Raw genomic sequence first — 15,447 nt, 5'->3', positions numbered from 1 at the left:
AAAACATATTAACATATTAACATTGCATATGTATAGGAAGCGTAACTTGACTTTGAAAGTTGAGAATGGAGCAATCGCTCACAGAACTGAACTGGATCTGCAGTATAAAATGCATGCAGTGTGTGGGACGATGGCATTGAATATTGGGTCTCATATTTTGCCTCCTTAATAGTACTCTGAATTGTTGTTGAAGCAATGTGTGCATATTTATGCAATTGAAATGCAGTTGTTTAAAGAAATTTTAAGAACATAATATTCATATTTGGAAAAGGTCTGACCAGTTTAGATAGTACAACTCTAGAGTGATTACAATGGTATGGTACCCTGAGAAAATGAAGGTGATATCACACTTGTATTTTATTGCTGGCTTTTTTCTGAGTTTTTAAAGATGGCTCTGAGCACGTGTGTGTCTGAACTGGAGAAAAAGAGAAGAGGGATCAGAATGAGCAATGATTTTAGAGGTTTGTGCATGATAAGCAGCTACAAAAATAAAGGTTAGGAAGGAGAGTTGGGAAACGTTGAATGAAGTACTTTAAAGTGTGGAAGTCAGCTGTTCTTCTCTATCTCATGGAACGTGAGAAGAGAGCAATATTTGAGCTCTGAAAGCACATTGTATTTGGCATCACTGGAAAAAGATGTCTCAAGCAGCATGTTCTTCCATTTATGGAGTTTGTTGGTTTGGTTATTTTTTTTAGATAACTGAACTCTCTCTGACTACTTGTCATTTCCCAGAGTTTTGAGATGTGCTCCTCTTCCTATTCCCAGTGCTCTGTGATGGGGCTACAGTTGCCCATGACTGCTTTCCCCACCCTTGGGTTCTGGCTGTTGTCCCTGAACTGCTGGGAAGATAATGGTGTGGATCCCCACTATCTGCCAGCTGGGTCAAAATGTTTCCCCTTGGTCCAATCCATAGATCAATAAACATTCCAACATGAGTTGTTCAACTTAATTTTTCTAAGCCACACTACTTCAAAGTAAGGTGTTGCAGATAAACTAGATTTAATTTTGAGAGGGATCATTGCCTAACAGTGCAGATAGATGTGTGATGATGCTCCAAGATATGCCCGCACATCTGTTTCCTCCTAATTTCAGCAGATATATCCAGGGATTTTACAGACTAATTATTTGGGTAATTGGCAATATTTGTTGTTTTGAAGTACAATAAAATATCTGCAATCTGTTAGATAGCAAGCTACGAGAGAGCTGAAATTTCTTTGGCGGAAACTGGGGGTGAAAGAAATGGTCTTCCTTCCTCATTTTCTCTCTTGGACTCCTGATTTATTTATTTATTTGTGATAACCTACATATACACGGAATTCTTTTACAGTTAGTGAATGAAGATAATTTATTTCATTTAAAAAGTATAAACCTACGTCATTCCCTCCCCCTTGCACCAGGAGTCTTTCAGGCCTTCTTGTTTTACCAGTAATTTCACATGATTTTGTTGCCCAAGACTTCAAATAAACCACAGTGTTTTAATTGTGCCTATATCCTTTGAATTTTTGGCACTAGGAAAATGAGCTAAAATTGCTTAACTGCTGCAACTTTGGAAGCTGCTCTCCAAGTGCATATAATAGTTATCTGTCCTGTTTGTAACAGTGCCAAAAGAAGTTATTTTGAAATGCATGAGCTGGAAACCCTATTCTCTTCAAGAGGAAGCACCTTTCACTTTGCAGGGTTGTCACAAACCAGGGGGTATATTATCCTCTTAATGCACTTGCATAACTGCCATTAGCATTAATGGAAATTACATGCACTGGCTGTGAGGTGAATTTACCCTTTTGTTGAAATGAATGATCTGCTGCAACAGATTTTCCAGTGATGCTAAATCAAATTTAGATTGCTACACCGCTGTCACTAATGCCAGTTTTAGTGTCTTTGTTGATTGTAGCTTGTTGAAGAAAGTTCACAGTGTGTTCCTTAAGATCGAAAATCCCTTTTACAGTGCTCTAGAAAAATCCTTTTAAAAAGGAGCACGTGTGCTTCCTTCTCTAGTGTAGTATGCAGAGCACTGTGTAGCAAACTCTGAGCAGCAAATTTCCTCATGACTTGTTATTGTTTGCAGTTCTTCTAGAGCTGATCTGTACAGTCTGTGTGTTTCAGATAGCACGCTGTTGGCCTGTGGTTAGGACAGAGGAATGCTGAGTTTCCTGGTTTGTGTTCCTGACCTTGCTGCTGAATGGCTTTGGCTCTGCGTGACTCATCTGCCTTATCCGACTGAAATTTGTGTCTAAAGTATGTGGAAATGGAACATCATAGCTCACAGGTGTGTTGTAAAACTTAATTGGCTGTAAATTGTTTTATCACGAGATGAAAGTCACTACCAAAAGGTCAAATGCTATCTTAGAAAGCAATATAACAATCTTATCAAAATGTCGGCAACCCATAGCCCCTGTTCTGCATACACCTTTTGTGTTAGTGCAGCGCTGCTCAGGAGCCGTGTTCACACTGACACAGTTGTGCTGTTGCAGCCCCTAGTGTGGATGCAGTTGTACTGACAGAAAGTGCTCTGCTTGTGCTGGTGGTTCCTGAGCACAGCCGGCAGGTTCCCCCGCGGTGCTGCAGCGGTACGTGGGGGATCTGTGCTGCTTCATTTCAGCTGATCTGGGGTCACGCTGTGTGCAGTGAAGAATGCGGCCTAGTGACAAAGGGTCAGGACGATTAGCTTCTGCAGCACAGTCAGAATTAGGTCATTGGAAGCAATGTTTGTTTTAAGGGAAAAATCCAAATAAATCATATATTAAACAAGTACATTTTCATTATTTTCTCTAATATACCCTGCATGGCTTTTCAAAATATTTACTTCTCAAGCAATTATAGTTCTTCCTATACACCTCTCCTGTGCTGACTTTTTTCCTTGAAGGTACAGTTGGTCATTTTCCTTGGTGCTTTTCAGGAACTGTCGTGTTCCTGTGCTGGCTTGGACTTCAAGTAGCAAACTGATGGGATCTTCTTTCTCTGCTCAGTGGCTTACTGCTCATCTTCCAGTGATAGTTCTTGCCCAGAAAAACTATATGCTGTCCATTCTCAGCCACGTAGCACCATTTTCACTGTTTTCACTTTATCATTTTATGATAAAAATAGCGCCATTAAGATTTTTATTTTTGGATGTGTGCTTGAAACTTCATAGTAGAAAAGACTGAAGATCAGAATCAAGGAATTTGTGATGTATGTAATTCCATATTAGATGTAGTAGTAAAGTGTGAGTAAGCTCCATGCGACGCTGTCACCAGTGTAGTGTTTGAAAATGAAGCTTTTAGTAAAGTACTAATCAATCAGTACCTTTTGGAAGCTGTTCTTAGACGTTCTTGAAGAATCCACTGAAGATAATCTGTATTTAGGTATTTATTTGACCATTACTTTTCGTGTATGAAGGATTTTGTTCCGAGTCACTCCCTCAAGGAACTCAGATTAGCTGCTAATAAGTATCGTGTCCTTTGATTTCCCCTGCACAAGAGTAAAGGGCTGCTGGACCAGGGCAGGGGGCAGTGCTCGAGGTGTCCTTGCGTGCCCCGGGCCGCTTGCGAGAGGACCACGACCCACGAGGGGCCGTTCATTCCCTCTCCCGCCCCTCGGGCGCTCCGTTCGCCCGCTGTGCTGTGCGCACCGTGCCCCCGGCGGGGGCCTGGCCCCGGGGCGCTGCCGCCGGGCTCGGGGCGAGCTGCGGCCGGAGGAACAGGTTTCCTCTGCGCGCCGCCGGGGCGTTGCGTCAACGCTGGGAGGAGGATCTTCGAGGTAAATGAACTTTTTAAACGGGGAAAGGAGAAGGGAGAGGAAGAAGGACGGGGCGGGTGGAGCGGAGCAGCCGGCCGAGCGCTTCCTCCGAGCGCTTACTCGGAAGCAGGCTCCGCTCGCTGCCCGAGGATGCGCTTCTCCGCCGCGGCGCTCCGCGGGCGGCCCGGCAGCGCGGCGGCACAGCGCGGCTGAGCGGCGGCTCCGCGGTGAGTGCGCGGCGGGGGAGGGGGCGGCGGTGCCCGGCGGCTGCGGGTCCGGAGGCCGAGCCGGGGCGGAGGGGCTCGCGTAGCGGGGGCTCACGCCGCGTAGGGAGCGGCCGGAGCTGGAAGTTGTGCGGGGCGTTCGGAGAAAAGAGGCTGCGAAGGCAGACGGGGGCGATGCGGTGCGGCCGTGCGTTGCTCCCCGCGGCGCCGCCGCCCTTCAGCCCCAGCCCGGCGCAGCCATAGCCGCTGCGTCCCCGGCGGGCGCTGCCCCGCGCTGCCCGTGGCCGGGGGCGGTGGTCGTGAGGAAAAGAGTTCGTAGGCAACTGACGCTATAGCTCTTAGCCTCTCGTTTCATAAATCATCGTGTGCATCCGGGTAATGCGTGCAGCTGAACGTCTATATATGTTAACGGATGTATACACTGAGCAGGATTTGCTTCTATATGTAGCTGTAAAAAATCTGTTTACTTGCTAGAACGTTTGTGTCAGTGAGCGTTCCTGCCTCCCTTTTCTATCTTAATGCTTTTGCGTTCATTCCCTTCTGGTAGGTCTGTGGTTATTGTACATAGCGCAAGTCAATGTAATTATCTTTAAAATCAGCGTGTCTTTATGGTTTATAAATATATGAGGATAATAAGTGTAATAGAGGAGTAATTCTTTGTCTCTTAGAATTTGTTGGACTGTTATCTCCAAGTAGCACAGAAAAACACGTTTGTTACTGTGGGTTTGGGGGATCCACTTAGCGATGCAACCTACCTGAAGGCTCATGAATATTGTGACTTACAGGAAACCTGTAGTAAATACATGCAACTGGTGAATAGGAAGAATAGAATGGACATGTGAAGAGTGTATTATGTATTTAAAATTTTTTTTTTTAAATAAAGTCGTAAGAAAAACTATAACTGAACTATACGTCAATGTTAGTTGAAAGGAAGTTGCATAATAAGGAAGAGATTCCACAATGAATGTAGGCTTCCCTTTGATAAATATTTAGCTTTGGTATGGAGTCCAGCAGCATAAGGAAAGCTATTCAGGAGAATTCATCTGCATGGCAATCCAGTGCCCTGATAAGTCTGGAAGCTCAGTTCCTGTTCTCTGAGGAAATGTTGATTGCTTGAGGAGAAGAATAATTGAGCCACAGTTTGGATAGGTAAATCAACATAGATGTCATCATGAAGAGCTATGCTTAGCTGTACTTAAACTTCCAACTGGCTGGGGAAAAAAAGGTAGCAAAGTACAAGAAGACACCACGTGTTGTTAGATTACAGCATGAATGATGATTTCAGCCTTCTCCTGAGAACCTAGTTGAATTACCAACAGAAATCCTCTTAATTCTCAAATAAAACTGTTTATATCTGTTATAAACAAAATGTTATGGTTTCAAATGATGGCTGACAGCCTCAGTGAAAAAGGAGTGTCGTTACCAAACCCGATATGTACAGGAGCAACTGGAGAGTTAAGAGAACAGCAGTGTAGCTGAATCCATTTAACTGGCAAAGTGGTTTTAATAGGGTTGGTTGCTAGGGAATGGATCTGCCACCATGTATTTCAATGACCTTAAACAGTGGACAAATGGCACACCTAAAGTGTGTTTAAATAATGCACCTTGTATTGGCTCCAGCTGGATGTGGAGCAGGTGTGTGCTGCTTGTTGCTATCCTGCTTTCCCTTACTGTGCAGTTCCACTTTGTGGCTTTCATGCCATTACCCTGTTCTGTTGCGGCTGCCATGCCAATTCTGTATGTAGTATTTTGCAGTGTACTTAGAAGATCAGTTAGTGTCAGCAGAACTAGAAAATAGCAGCTTTGTATAAAGAGTCTTAAAGCAGTATTAACTTACATATTTCATATAAGAATTAATTTGGTATGTTTGTGCTTTTTATGTTTTGACAAGAGTCAGGTACTACTCTTGATTGTACTGATGTAATCGTTTGACTTCAGTGAATTTGCACTACGTTTGTGCATGGGACAGCTGTGTGGCTGGAATTAGCAAGGCTTGGAGCTGCAGTGTGTGCCGGCTGCTATCAGCTACTGGGTTGACATGCAGTGATGTTACATCTGTGCCAAGCAATACTAATCAATAGCTTGATAAAAAACACCATCTGGGGATAGAAGTGACATCAGTCATCCTTGTGCATCCTGCCTGCGCTGCAATGGAACTGACAATAATTGCAGAGAGCGGTATTAGAAAGAAGTTGCCCTTCCTTGGTGTAAAAGCTGCTTGGGAGCAGAACTTGTCTCCATTCTTTTATAAATAGAATAAACTCACTAAAATCTTCAACTTTTATAATGTGACTTAGGGTAATGTTCTGCGCTGCCGCACAGCAAGAACTGACTTTGGCACTATTCTTATTCTCCATACTAGTGGGAGTTAAGAACAAAAAGAGGCAGCTGTATCTAATTCAGGCTATGAAGGGAGTCAGGGACTTGTTAAACTCAACCGTAAACCACAAAAAATAAGAAGACCAGACTTATTCTACTGCAGCCCACTCGGAGCTTGTAGGCTTAATAAAACTCAGCTAGATGACCCAGCTGCAGAATGTTTGATGCATTTCTGATAGCACTTCCCTAAATACAAAACAGGAGTGGCCAGACTTGTCAAGTTCGTATGTGTAATCTGGGAGAAAATAAGAGGCATGCCTAATTCTCATGAGAACAACTACAGATCAAGCATCTTTAATATTGGAGGATGGCCTGCAGAGACACATAAAGCAGTGGACCATCTGTGCCACTCAGAACAAAATGCATCATTGGAGTGGGTGCTATATTTAAAGTGAAGGCAGACTGGGGCATTGCTGGCGGTCTCTCCCTGCTGCTGTTACTGTTGAGTCACAGTTTAGCTTGTTGATAGAAATGGGGAAAGAATTGTTAACGTCCTTTATGTCATATTTCCTTCCCTGAAGTTCACTGAAGGCAAAGGGTTAAAAATACCCATCTATATTTGACCACTGGCAGTCTGTGCAAGAGACTCTTCTGTTACTCTTCTCAGAACTATTTAAAGCTGGCTTTTAGGTTTTACAGCAAATATGCTGTTAGTAGTGACATGTCTATCTTTTATGAATACACATTTTAAGAAATAGGTTATTTTCTAAAATTGCTTTAATTTTCTTACCTAGTTACTGGTGTGAGTTTTGCACGTAATTACATGCTTTGAGCTGGTTCCTGGCAGCACTTACCTGATAATAACAGGAACATAACTCATCAAAATAGTTGACAATTTTCCACTGAGGAGGGGGATGAGAAAGAGATAACAGGTTTTGGGAGAAAATGCCTGTTGTACTTTACATGAAAATTTCTTTCCTCCATCCACAGCATTCTCTCAGATATAACTAATTATTTAAGCATAAATGTACACATTTGGTAAAGTAGCTGTAGAACAGCAGTTTAAGTACATCCCTGAATGTGTTAAGTATTTCACAGATAGATAAGCAACTCTCTTGAGCTGGGGACAATTTCTATTTTTAAATACAGTGGAGTGAGTGAGGGGCAATAAACTTTGAGGTAAAGACAAACTGAGTGGAGGGAGGCCATAAGGGTACTTCCATGCGTTTGTTTAAACAAAGTGAGAAAACATGAGGAAGAGTATCATATGTACAGCAATCTTCAGTGAGTCTAGTAGTTAAGAGCAGATACAGCAAGAGGGGACAGCCATCCAAATGCACCAAGAAATGACTGCAAACGCTATTATTCAGAGAAGTGATTGGCTATGTAGAACAGAAGGAAAAGAAAACATTAAACTGTAGACCTTCAGAAAAACGTATATAACAAAAGTATCTATATTTATTCTTTCTTTTCTCTTTTTTTCTTTATTTCTTTTTTTTCTTGTTAAAGAGAAATACATATGGAATAATCTTTGAAGAACAGAAGTTATTTCTCTATCTCTTCTCCCTAGAAAGTCAGTATTTAGGAGTATGTATGTATGCCTGCTAAACTAACTTTTTTTTTTGCTTCCTGTTTTGAAATAGGTCTAGGTTTCTTTCTCAGGCTGGTTTTGACTACTCTGGACAGTAGCAACGCATTGAATCTGACATGATTCTTCCCAGTTCTACTGCTGCAAATGGAATTCTAAGTACAAGGAATGAAAATTGATAGGACTTACTGGTGTTCATTCTGCTACAGCCTGGTGAATCTCTGATCAGTAGCAAAGGTACTAAAGCTATATCTGTGAATTTAGGAAGCTGTACTTTTCTCCTTCCCTACCCACTGAAATAAGTGCTATGACATGTAAAATTAATCTATATTTTTGATGAAGAAAGCTAATTTAACCTGCTAGTGAAACTCAGTAGGGAGACTACTAAGGAAGAAAGATTTTTCTTTTCTTCAAAAACCTATTAGCATACATTTTTGGAAAACAGCCTTAGTAAATATTGCATCATACTATGGTACATATCTGTTGACTTATATGAAAATTAAGTACATATTTCTTAAATAAGCATAGAATCTGAGTATAATTTTTCAGACCAGTGGTTTTGCTACTTCGTGAGGACTTTCTTCATAAAAATTTATCTCAAAGAACAGGTGCTGAGAGAGATGAAGTAATAACGTGGCTATGAAATAATCTGCTTGGGGAAAAAATTGTTTTCCCAAGTGGCTATAGGAACAGAATAGCCAATGTGTTTATTCGGGTGAAATATTCTTAGCTAGGTTCTTTCTACTCAGGCATTTCTGGTCTTTACAAAAAACAGAGAGCCTTCCTTGTGTCATTATTAATTGATTTTTTTTTTTCCCACTGCATTGCTAGAGATCATTGGCAGCAGTCCAGGAAGTGGTGAGCAGCAAGCAGGGAATCCATCAGAAACTGACTCATTGATCACTAGGTCTGATGAAACAATTAGTACTTGATATTTCTTTTCAGTTTCATACCAGTGTTTTGACTTCTGAAAGCAGGAGAGAATCCCTTTATAACAGAAGACCATTGAGTATAACTGTGATTTCAAAAATGCTTCAGCATGCTTACTCATTTTTAGGAACCATTCTGGAGGAATGGCCAGACGGTCTTTTCTGGCTTGCTGGACCAAGTTAATCTGGGGGAACTGTATTTATGGTGAAGTGAAGTCTAAGGCAGTGCAAAACATTTCAGTGCATTCCCAAACATTTTCAGTAGTAGCCTTTGACACTCAGTAATACTTGGAAACCAACAGAAGCATTGAAAGCTATTATCAAAGCTGGAGACTTCAAGCAGCATCCTGCAACAGTTTCAGGGGCTGGACAGCTCTGTACTCCAATGAAATCTGTAAGATAAAGCAGTGTATAAGTGGTCTTCTAATTTGATGATTCTTTGTGAGTTTACAAATGTGTTGTAAACTCAGTAAATTCTACTATATAGACCTGTTTAAAAATATAGATGGATGTGTTTTCAACATCTTCATTTTTTGATGCAGTAAGCAAAAATGTCATCTCAGTATGTCCCAGAACCTTAAATAAGGAGATAACTTTTTTTGTGTCAAAGCAGGACTGTGCTCTACTGAACCCTTGAAATTGCTGCTGAATTTGAGCATAGAGTTAAGAAAACTTAATTGCATATGTAGGTAACAGCTTATGAACTATGAATTTTTCAAGTTTCAGCTTCTTGTTGTAACTGGAAAAATACTTTGTTGTTGCTTTTTTTTTTTTTTTTTGTCTTAAGAGTTAGATAATTTGGGATATATTGCTTTTCACTTCTTTGGAGATAACTTTCTTTTGGCTTCTTTGGGAAGGGGGTAGTGAGGGAAAAGTGTAATAAATACGTTTCTCCCTTACAGGATACCTGCTCACAAAGAAAGAAGTGGAAGACATTAACATACATTGTTTGGAGAAAACAGTAAATCAACGCAATATGGCACAGCATAGTATTGTCCTTGGATTATTCATGATGATGGTTTTATCACTGTTGGATGGAAGTTCAGCTTTCCTGTTAAATCAGCGTCTGAAGGGAAGATTTCAAAGGGACCGTAGAAACATCCGCCCAAACATCATCCTTGTTCTTACCGATGATCAGGATGTAGAACTTGGTAAGAAACCAACATAACATAAAGAGAATTCTAGGTAATGAGTATAGTGCTTGTTTCCCTGAAGCTGGATGCTTGTTTTCAAAATAATTATATGTATATATATATATGTAATGTGAAAGATATAGTAGAAGGAACAAGATGGCAAAAGTTGAAACTTGAAGCTTACCCTTATGTGGGTTTACAGTTGCGTGCAGCTGAAGGTAGTCTTTACTGAAAATGTCAGACTTCCTGTTTCTGTGGAAATACGAGATTTCCATCAATCTGTCTTCATCTACATGTCTAAACTGCACTTCTGGCAACAGCAAGTATAGCCTGGGAAGCTACATGCCTAAGCAGTAGGTTTCAATTCATAACTGATTATTGCGCTGTGAAATTACCCAAACTTTTTGTGTAATTGCAGGCATTCATTACGTATACAATTATAATTTTAATTACTTAAATCTTACCTAACATATTCATGCTATTCTCAGTGTCGTCCATTTAGATGTGTAGTTAATTACTGACCAGAATCACTTAGTATGAAAAGGTTCTACAGTGCTATTTATGCTATTTTCTATGTAGCTATTTAATGCTATGTTAATTGTTGAAGAAAGGAGATTAAACATACTTTGCTTAATGATTTGGAACAATGAATTAACTGTCAGAATTGGGCTTTTCTTGTATTTCCTCAGCAAGCTTATATTTACAAAATGTTGTCTGCAGTTAGAAGTGATTAACACAATCCAGTTTATGTTTGTAGTTTCACATTAAAAATATACTTTTATGTGGTTACAAAGCCTGAATCATCTGCAAGATGAGAGCTGCTATATGTGTGGTCTGATGGGGTTTTTTGACAAGCTGCCATGCCAGATTTCTAGTATCAGACCTCAAAGAAGAAGTGGAACACAAATAGTAAAGTTAATTAACTTGTGTTACTTCTATATTTCTCTAGTTGAGAGGTTAATCACAGCAACATGGCAATGTTCTGATAGATGCTCCCTTTTTATCAGTATTACTGCATGTCTGTGATATTGTTGGTTTTGGTTATTTTTTTTGTTTCGTTATGCTTTTTTGATGTTGTCACTTTTTTTTAAAGTGGTTATTTGGATCACAAAAAGCAGCTTTAATAATGTATACCCAAAAGAACCAAAGTATACTTGCAGGCTCAGAAGGTGGTCCTAAAAAATTTATCATCTTCTATTTTATGCTAGCCTGCTTGTTTCTGATGCAATTGTCTTAAGTCCTTTGGGCAGTATATTTCTCTTCTCTGATAACCTGATGCTTTCCATTTTCAAGCATAATGGGCACGTGTCCACACAAATTAGGATCTAACTAAGGAGAATCCATCCAGTGAAGCTGAGATTAGACATTTGTCATTTCTGACTAGTGGCTTTGTAAGACCTGATATTTGTTTGAATTAATTTTAATTTTTTCTATTGTCTACTGAGCTGTCCAAATAAATCAAAATTGGCATTTGTGGGGATTGTGGTTAATGCATTTAAGAGAGATGAAAATAAGATGTGAATTACGAATAAAAGCTAAGGAAAACTTGTAAGCTGTGGCAGTGTGGCAGAGAAAGTTGTACGTAACAAAGATTTCAGTTACTTGAAGTATTCTCCAACTGATGGGTGTTGTAACCACAAAAGAAAAACGAAAGCTATATTTGAGTCAAAAAGGAACACAATGCAATGTCAAGTACTCCCAACAACCTTTCTTGTTTAATTTAAGGTAGTTTTAACAGTAGTAGGTGGAGTTTGCCAGGAGATCTTTTTGAAAAAGGAGTTCAACTTTTTCTATTTGTGCTGCTACTAATCAAGAGTTCTATGTAGGAAACCAAAACACAGTCTCTTAGTGAAAAAAGGATGAGGCTGGTGAGGGACAAATGAAAAGAATGTAGAATGTCCAGGTCAAAGGAGAACAAGTTTAAATTGTAATTGATACAAGTGGAAGAAGGTAAATGAGAGCACCAAGAACCAATGAAACGTACGTGCTCAGTTTGACTATATTTCTAATCAAAAGAGTTGTACTGAAAAGCTGAATAGAAAGAAGAGGAATATACTGATGAGGAGAAATAATTAATTGGAACCAAATACTTTTTCCCCCATTAGAGCCATGTAAGTTCATGTTAGTCTCCTGTGTGATGGTCTCTCCAGTGTAGTTAGGTTGACCGCCATGTTGCTGTGGTTCAACAAATCAGCTTATTATCTCGTAGCTGGAGAAGGATCAAATTATTTAGACAGTATTTCAGCCATGTTAGAGAAATCTGAGCAAGAGGTGATTCATATGTTTCTATATGTTCCAATGTGTGAAAAAAATAAAAGTAGTATGGAGGTGTTTCTGAGTTATCATATGTGGAGATAAGTGTCTTAGAGATGTGTTAAAAAGAATAAAAAGATGTGAAGATGTGAAAAGGATGTCTAATGAGGTTCAAACAGAAGACTTTAGGGGAGTATACATTCTGGGATTGTTAACTTATTTGCATATATATGCTGCTTCTCAAATTGTCCTTAGGAGTTCACTGAGTCACTTGAGACTCAAAAGCTCCTAAACAAGTGGAGTTTGCTAAAACTCATGTAAAATAGGACCTCTGACTGCAAAACATATTTAATGAGAAAGTCAGTGTTATTTTATGAACAACTGCTAAACTGATAAAGTATTCTTTTTAGCTAGTCTGGATTGCAGTCTTACTGAGTAGTTAATGAAAAATTTTATGTTATATTCCAGTACAGAATTCAATAACTCTTTTTCCAGTATAACATCTATTTGGAAAACAGAATAGGAGTAAGCACTTTGCTATATTGGATGTTTTTTCTTTATAGCATTTGTAAATGTAAACAGTTCTCCTGTATTATAGTGTTTTTTTGTTGTTTTTTTTTCAAACACATTAAAAAGTAAATTCCTATCTAGTGATATGACTAAATATCCAGATACCTTTCAACTTTTATCATGGGTGAGCTTAAACCTCAGTGTCAAGATCCCATTTAGAAGTATACATTTTTAGTGTGGATTCTCCATTAATGTTAGTCAAAGTATTAGCCTAATCCTTAAAGTGAGACATGAAAAGGCACTAAGTGTAAAGTTTTTGACACTACACAGATTTCAAGTGTAATTTCTACCTAGATTTTTCTTTGGTTTAAGTGAGAAGCTTGAATGCATCAAATTGATTTAATTAGCTATTTTCACAGTCTTGTAGATCTTTTGTTTTTGGAAAATAGCATAGAAATTCCACATTGAACTACTAAATCATTTTTATTTATTATCAGTGCTTTTTCACAGGTCACAGACATTTTCTGAATTGTACATTGATGCTTTAAAGCATGATTTCTCTTGGTACATCAGCTAATAAACCTCCAAAAGATTCTCCAACTCAGAAGGTGATTTGTTGAGGTTCCAGCTGACGATTAACGTATAACTAATCTTCTGCTATGGAAAGATCAATTTATACTTTTTTTTTCCACAATTCTATGTTTGTACTGGAGGCAAGCTGAAGAAAATAAGCTTTGGTTGGCTGGTTTCAGGCTGTTTAAAATATTTAAAGCTGGCCTATATAAGACTGCACGGAAGAGTATGCTGGAGTTTTACTTTCCACTGATCTGTCACTCTGTATTAGTTGTCAAGCTAGGAAAGCAGATTAGATCATAAGTTTTTGTATTAGAGACTGTTGATGTATAGGTTTGTGTCATTACAGCAGTTTTATTAAAGACAGTTAGTGTCCCCAAGGGGAGTCTTAACATGTGCTGTTATTTATGCACAGATGTCTCTGTCATTTAAAGGGGTTGATAAATTCTATTTTAATATTGGAATGGCAGAATTTCAGTCTGCCTGCTTGTTCTTGGGTTTTCTTGGACACAGAGGAAACATCCAGTTTTCAGAGTCACATGATGTATAACTGTTAACTGTGTTAATGCCTTTAAAGAAATGGAGACTTCTCCCATGACACTTAGTGTCTTGTCTCACAGTTATAGAAAGGAAAAAAAAAAGAAAACTTGTTTAGCACTTTTATTTCAAAATGTGGAGTTCAACAAATTCTAAAGGGAGAGTCAGTAACTTACCTTGGTTCTTGTATCTGTGATGTGACAAGGATGTATTCAGGCCTGAAAAATGCACAGATTTTCTTTCTTTATTATATTAATTCCGACAAAATGATCTTAAAATTGCCATGGCATTAGTTTTTTTAAGATGAATGACATACATTAGCAGTTAACTTCCATTCATGGTTGCAGAGGGTCAGATTTAATATATGGTTTGTGACTGTTTCTCCTCTAGGTTTTCACTCCTGGTTATATCAATGTTCTCTGTATCAGATTGACTTACTGTTGCAATTTCATAATGAAATCCCTTTCTAAAGAGCTTAGAAGAAACCTAAACCCATTATTGACATACAGTTTGTTCCAGATGGTTGCAGCATACATTGATTAAAGCTGAACTATGAATCCAGCTGAACCTTGGGTACGTTAGCCCCAACCCTACTACAGCATAAGTCCATACCTTCATCTCTGTGCTCTCTGTTGGCTTTCTTTGCTCGTAATAAGAAGGAAATATTGGTGATGGAAAGGTTTACTCTCCTTTACAAGGTTGTGCTATCACAGGTATTGTATTGTAAGTTCTCTGGGAAGTGGAAATTCTTCCTTGATCAAGTACTCTGATGTTTTAACAATCAAATAGATAACAAAATCTAAGAGTCCTTTTTCTTCTGATCCTTGATATTTTTATGGGTAAGAAGAACCTCTGATATGGATCCAAGTTTATCTAGGTTTAAAATTATGGTAGATCCAATCCAAAGCCTTGTCTTGAACAGATAACTGAACAGCCTTTTGACAACAGTGTTTATTCTAGTAACATCTGGCAAAAAGACTTTGATTCCCATTAACTTTAAATAATCCAAGTCCCTACCAGTTAAACTTGCTTGTTTGTTTTTAGATTATGGTTATGTGTCCCAACTACTGATCTAAAATCTGATTCCACAGAACTAAGCCTTACAAAATCTAGAGAAATTTAGCTAATGCCCTTTATCAAAATGGATCAAATGGATAGACAGAACTCAGTGAGCTGGTTATGGAAATTCTAATGAGGACTTTGTTCTGTTGCTGCCTCTTCTGGAAATCAATTCCTGCTAATATTTCATTTGAGAGAAGAGTGTTTTATGTAGTAGAAAACTCTAGTAGACGTGCTTGAACAGTGGCTTTGGAGCCCTCCCTTTCAATGTGGACACTTCTGTGACTACAACTCCCAGCTAAAAGTGTTCTGCAGAAGCAGAAAGTTGGCACAAAAGGAAGTGCATCAGTTATCTTCAGAAATCAAGGATTAAATAATACAAACTTCGGTCAGACTTGCTGCACAAAGTTAATTGAACCTTCAGGCCACATTATCTCAGTCTAGTTCATGTTGAGTCTTGCCTTCAGCTACTGGAACAGTACTAGTGGCTCCAGAAAGACTAGGCAGACACTCCTGGTTACAGCTGGAAACAAAAATCTTACTGATTTATGTCAACAGGTTTGAATTCAGTCTTAAGTTAGGACTTGAGTATTTCATCCTTCTCAAAA

At 39.0% G+C, this 15,447-nt stretch overlaps 1 protein-coding gene across 3 annotated transcripts in view; it reads left to right on the top strand.

The window, feature by feature from the left end:
* The window catches only part of SULF2 (sulfatase 2), a 98,055-nt gene that overhangs the window by 30,369 nt on the left and 52,239 nt on the right, over window positions 1-15,447 (top strand). For 2 of the 3 annotated variants that reach the window (XM_065754473.1, XM_065754471.1), the window contains exons 1-3: window positions 3,768-3,941; window positions 7,901-8,082; window positions 9,677-9,925. In XM_065754473.1, coding sequence (XP_065610545.1) covers window positions 9,751-9,925 — 175 coding nt within the window. In that variant the 5' untranslated portion in view covers window positions 3,768-3,941; window positions 7,901-8,082; window positions 9,677-9,750. Of the gene's footprint in view, window positions 1-3,767; window positions 3,942-7,900; window positions 8,083-9,676; window positions 9,926-15,447 lie in introns of those variants that run through there. The other variant, XM_065754472.1, reaches the window with a different exon arrangement.

The sequence above is a fragment of the Cyrtonyx montezumae genome, unplaced genomic scaffold (genome assembly GCF_038088225.1).
Source record: "Cyrtonyx montezumae isolate F1298 unplaced genomic scaffold, pur_monq_1.0 scaffold_9, whole genome shotgun sequence".
Classification (NCBI taxonomy): domain Eukaryota; kingdom Metazoa; phylum Chordata; class Aves; order Galliformes; family Odontophoridae; genus Cyrtonyx; species Cyrtonyx montezumae.
This window is presented reverse-complemented; position numbering and strand designations above follow the sequence as displayed.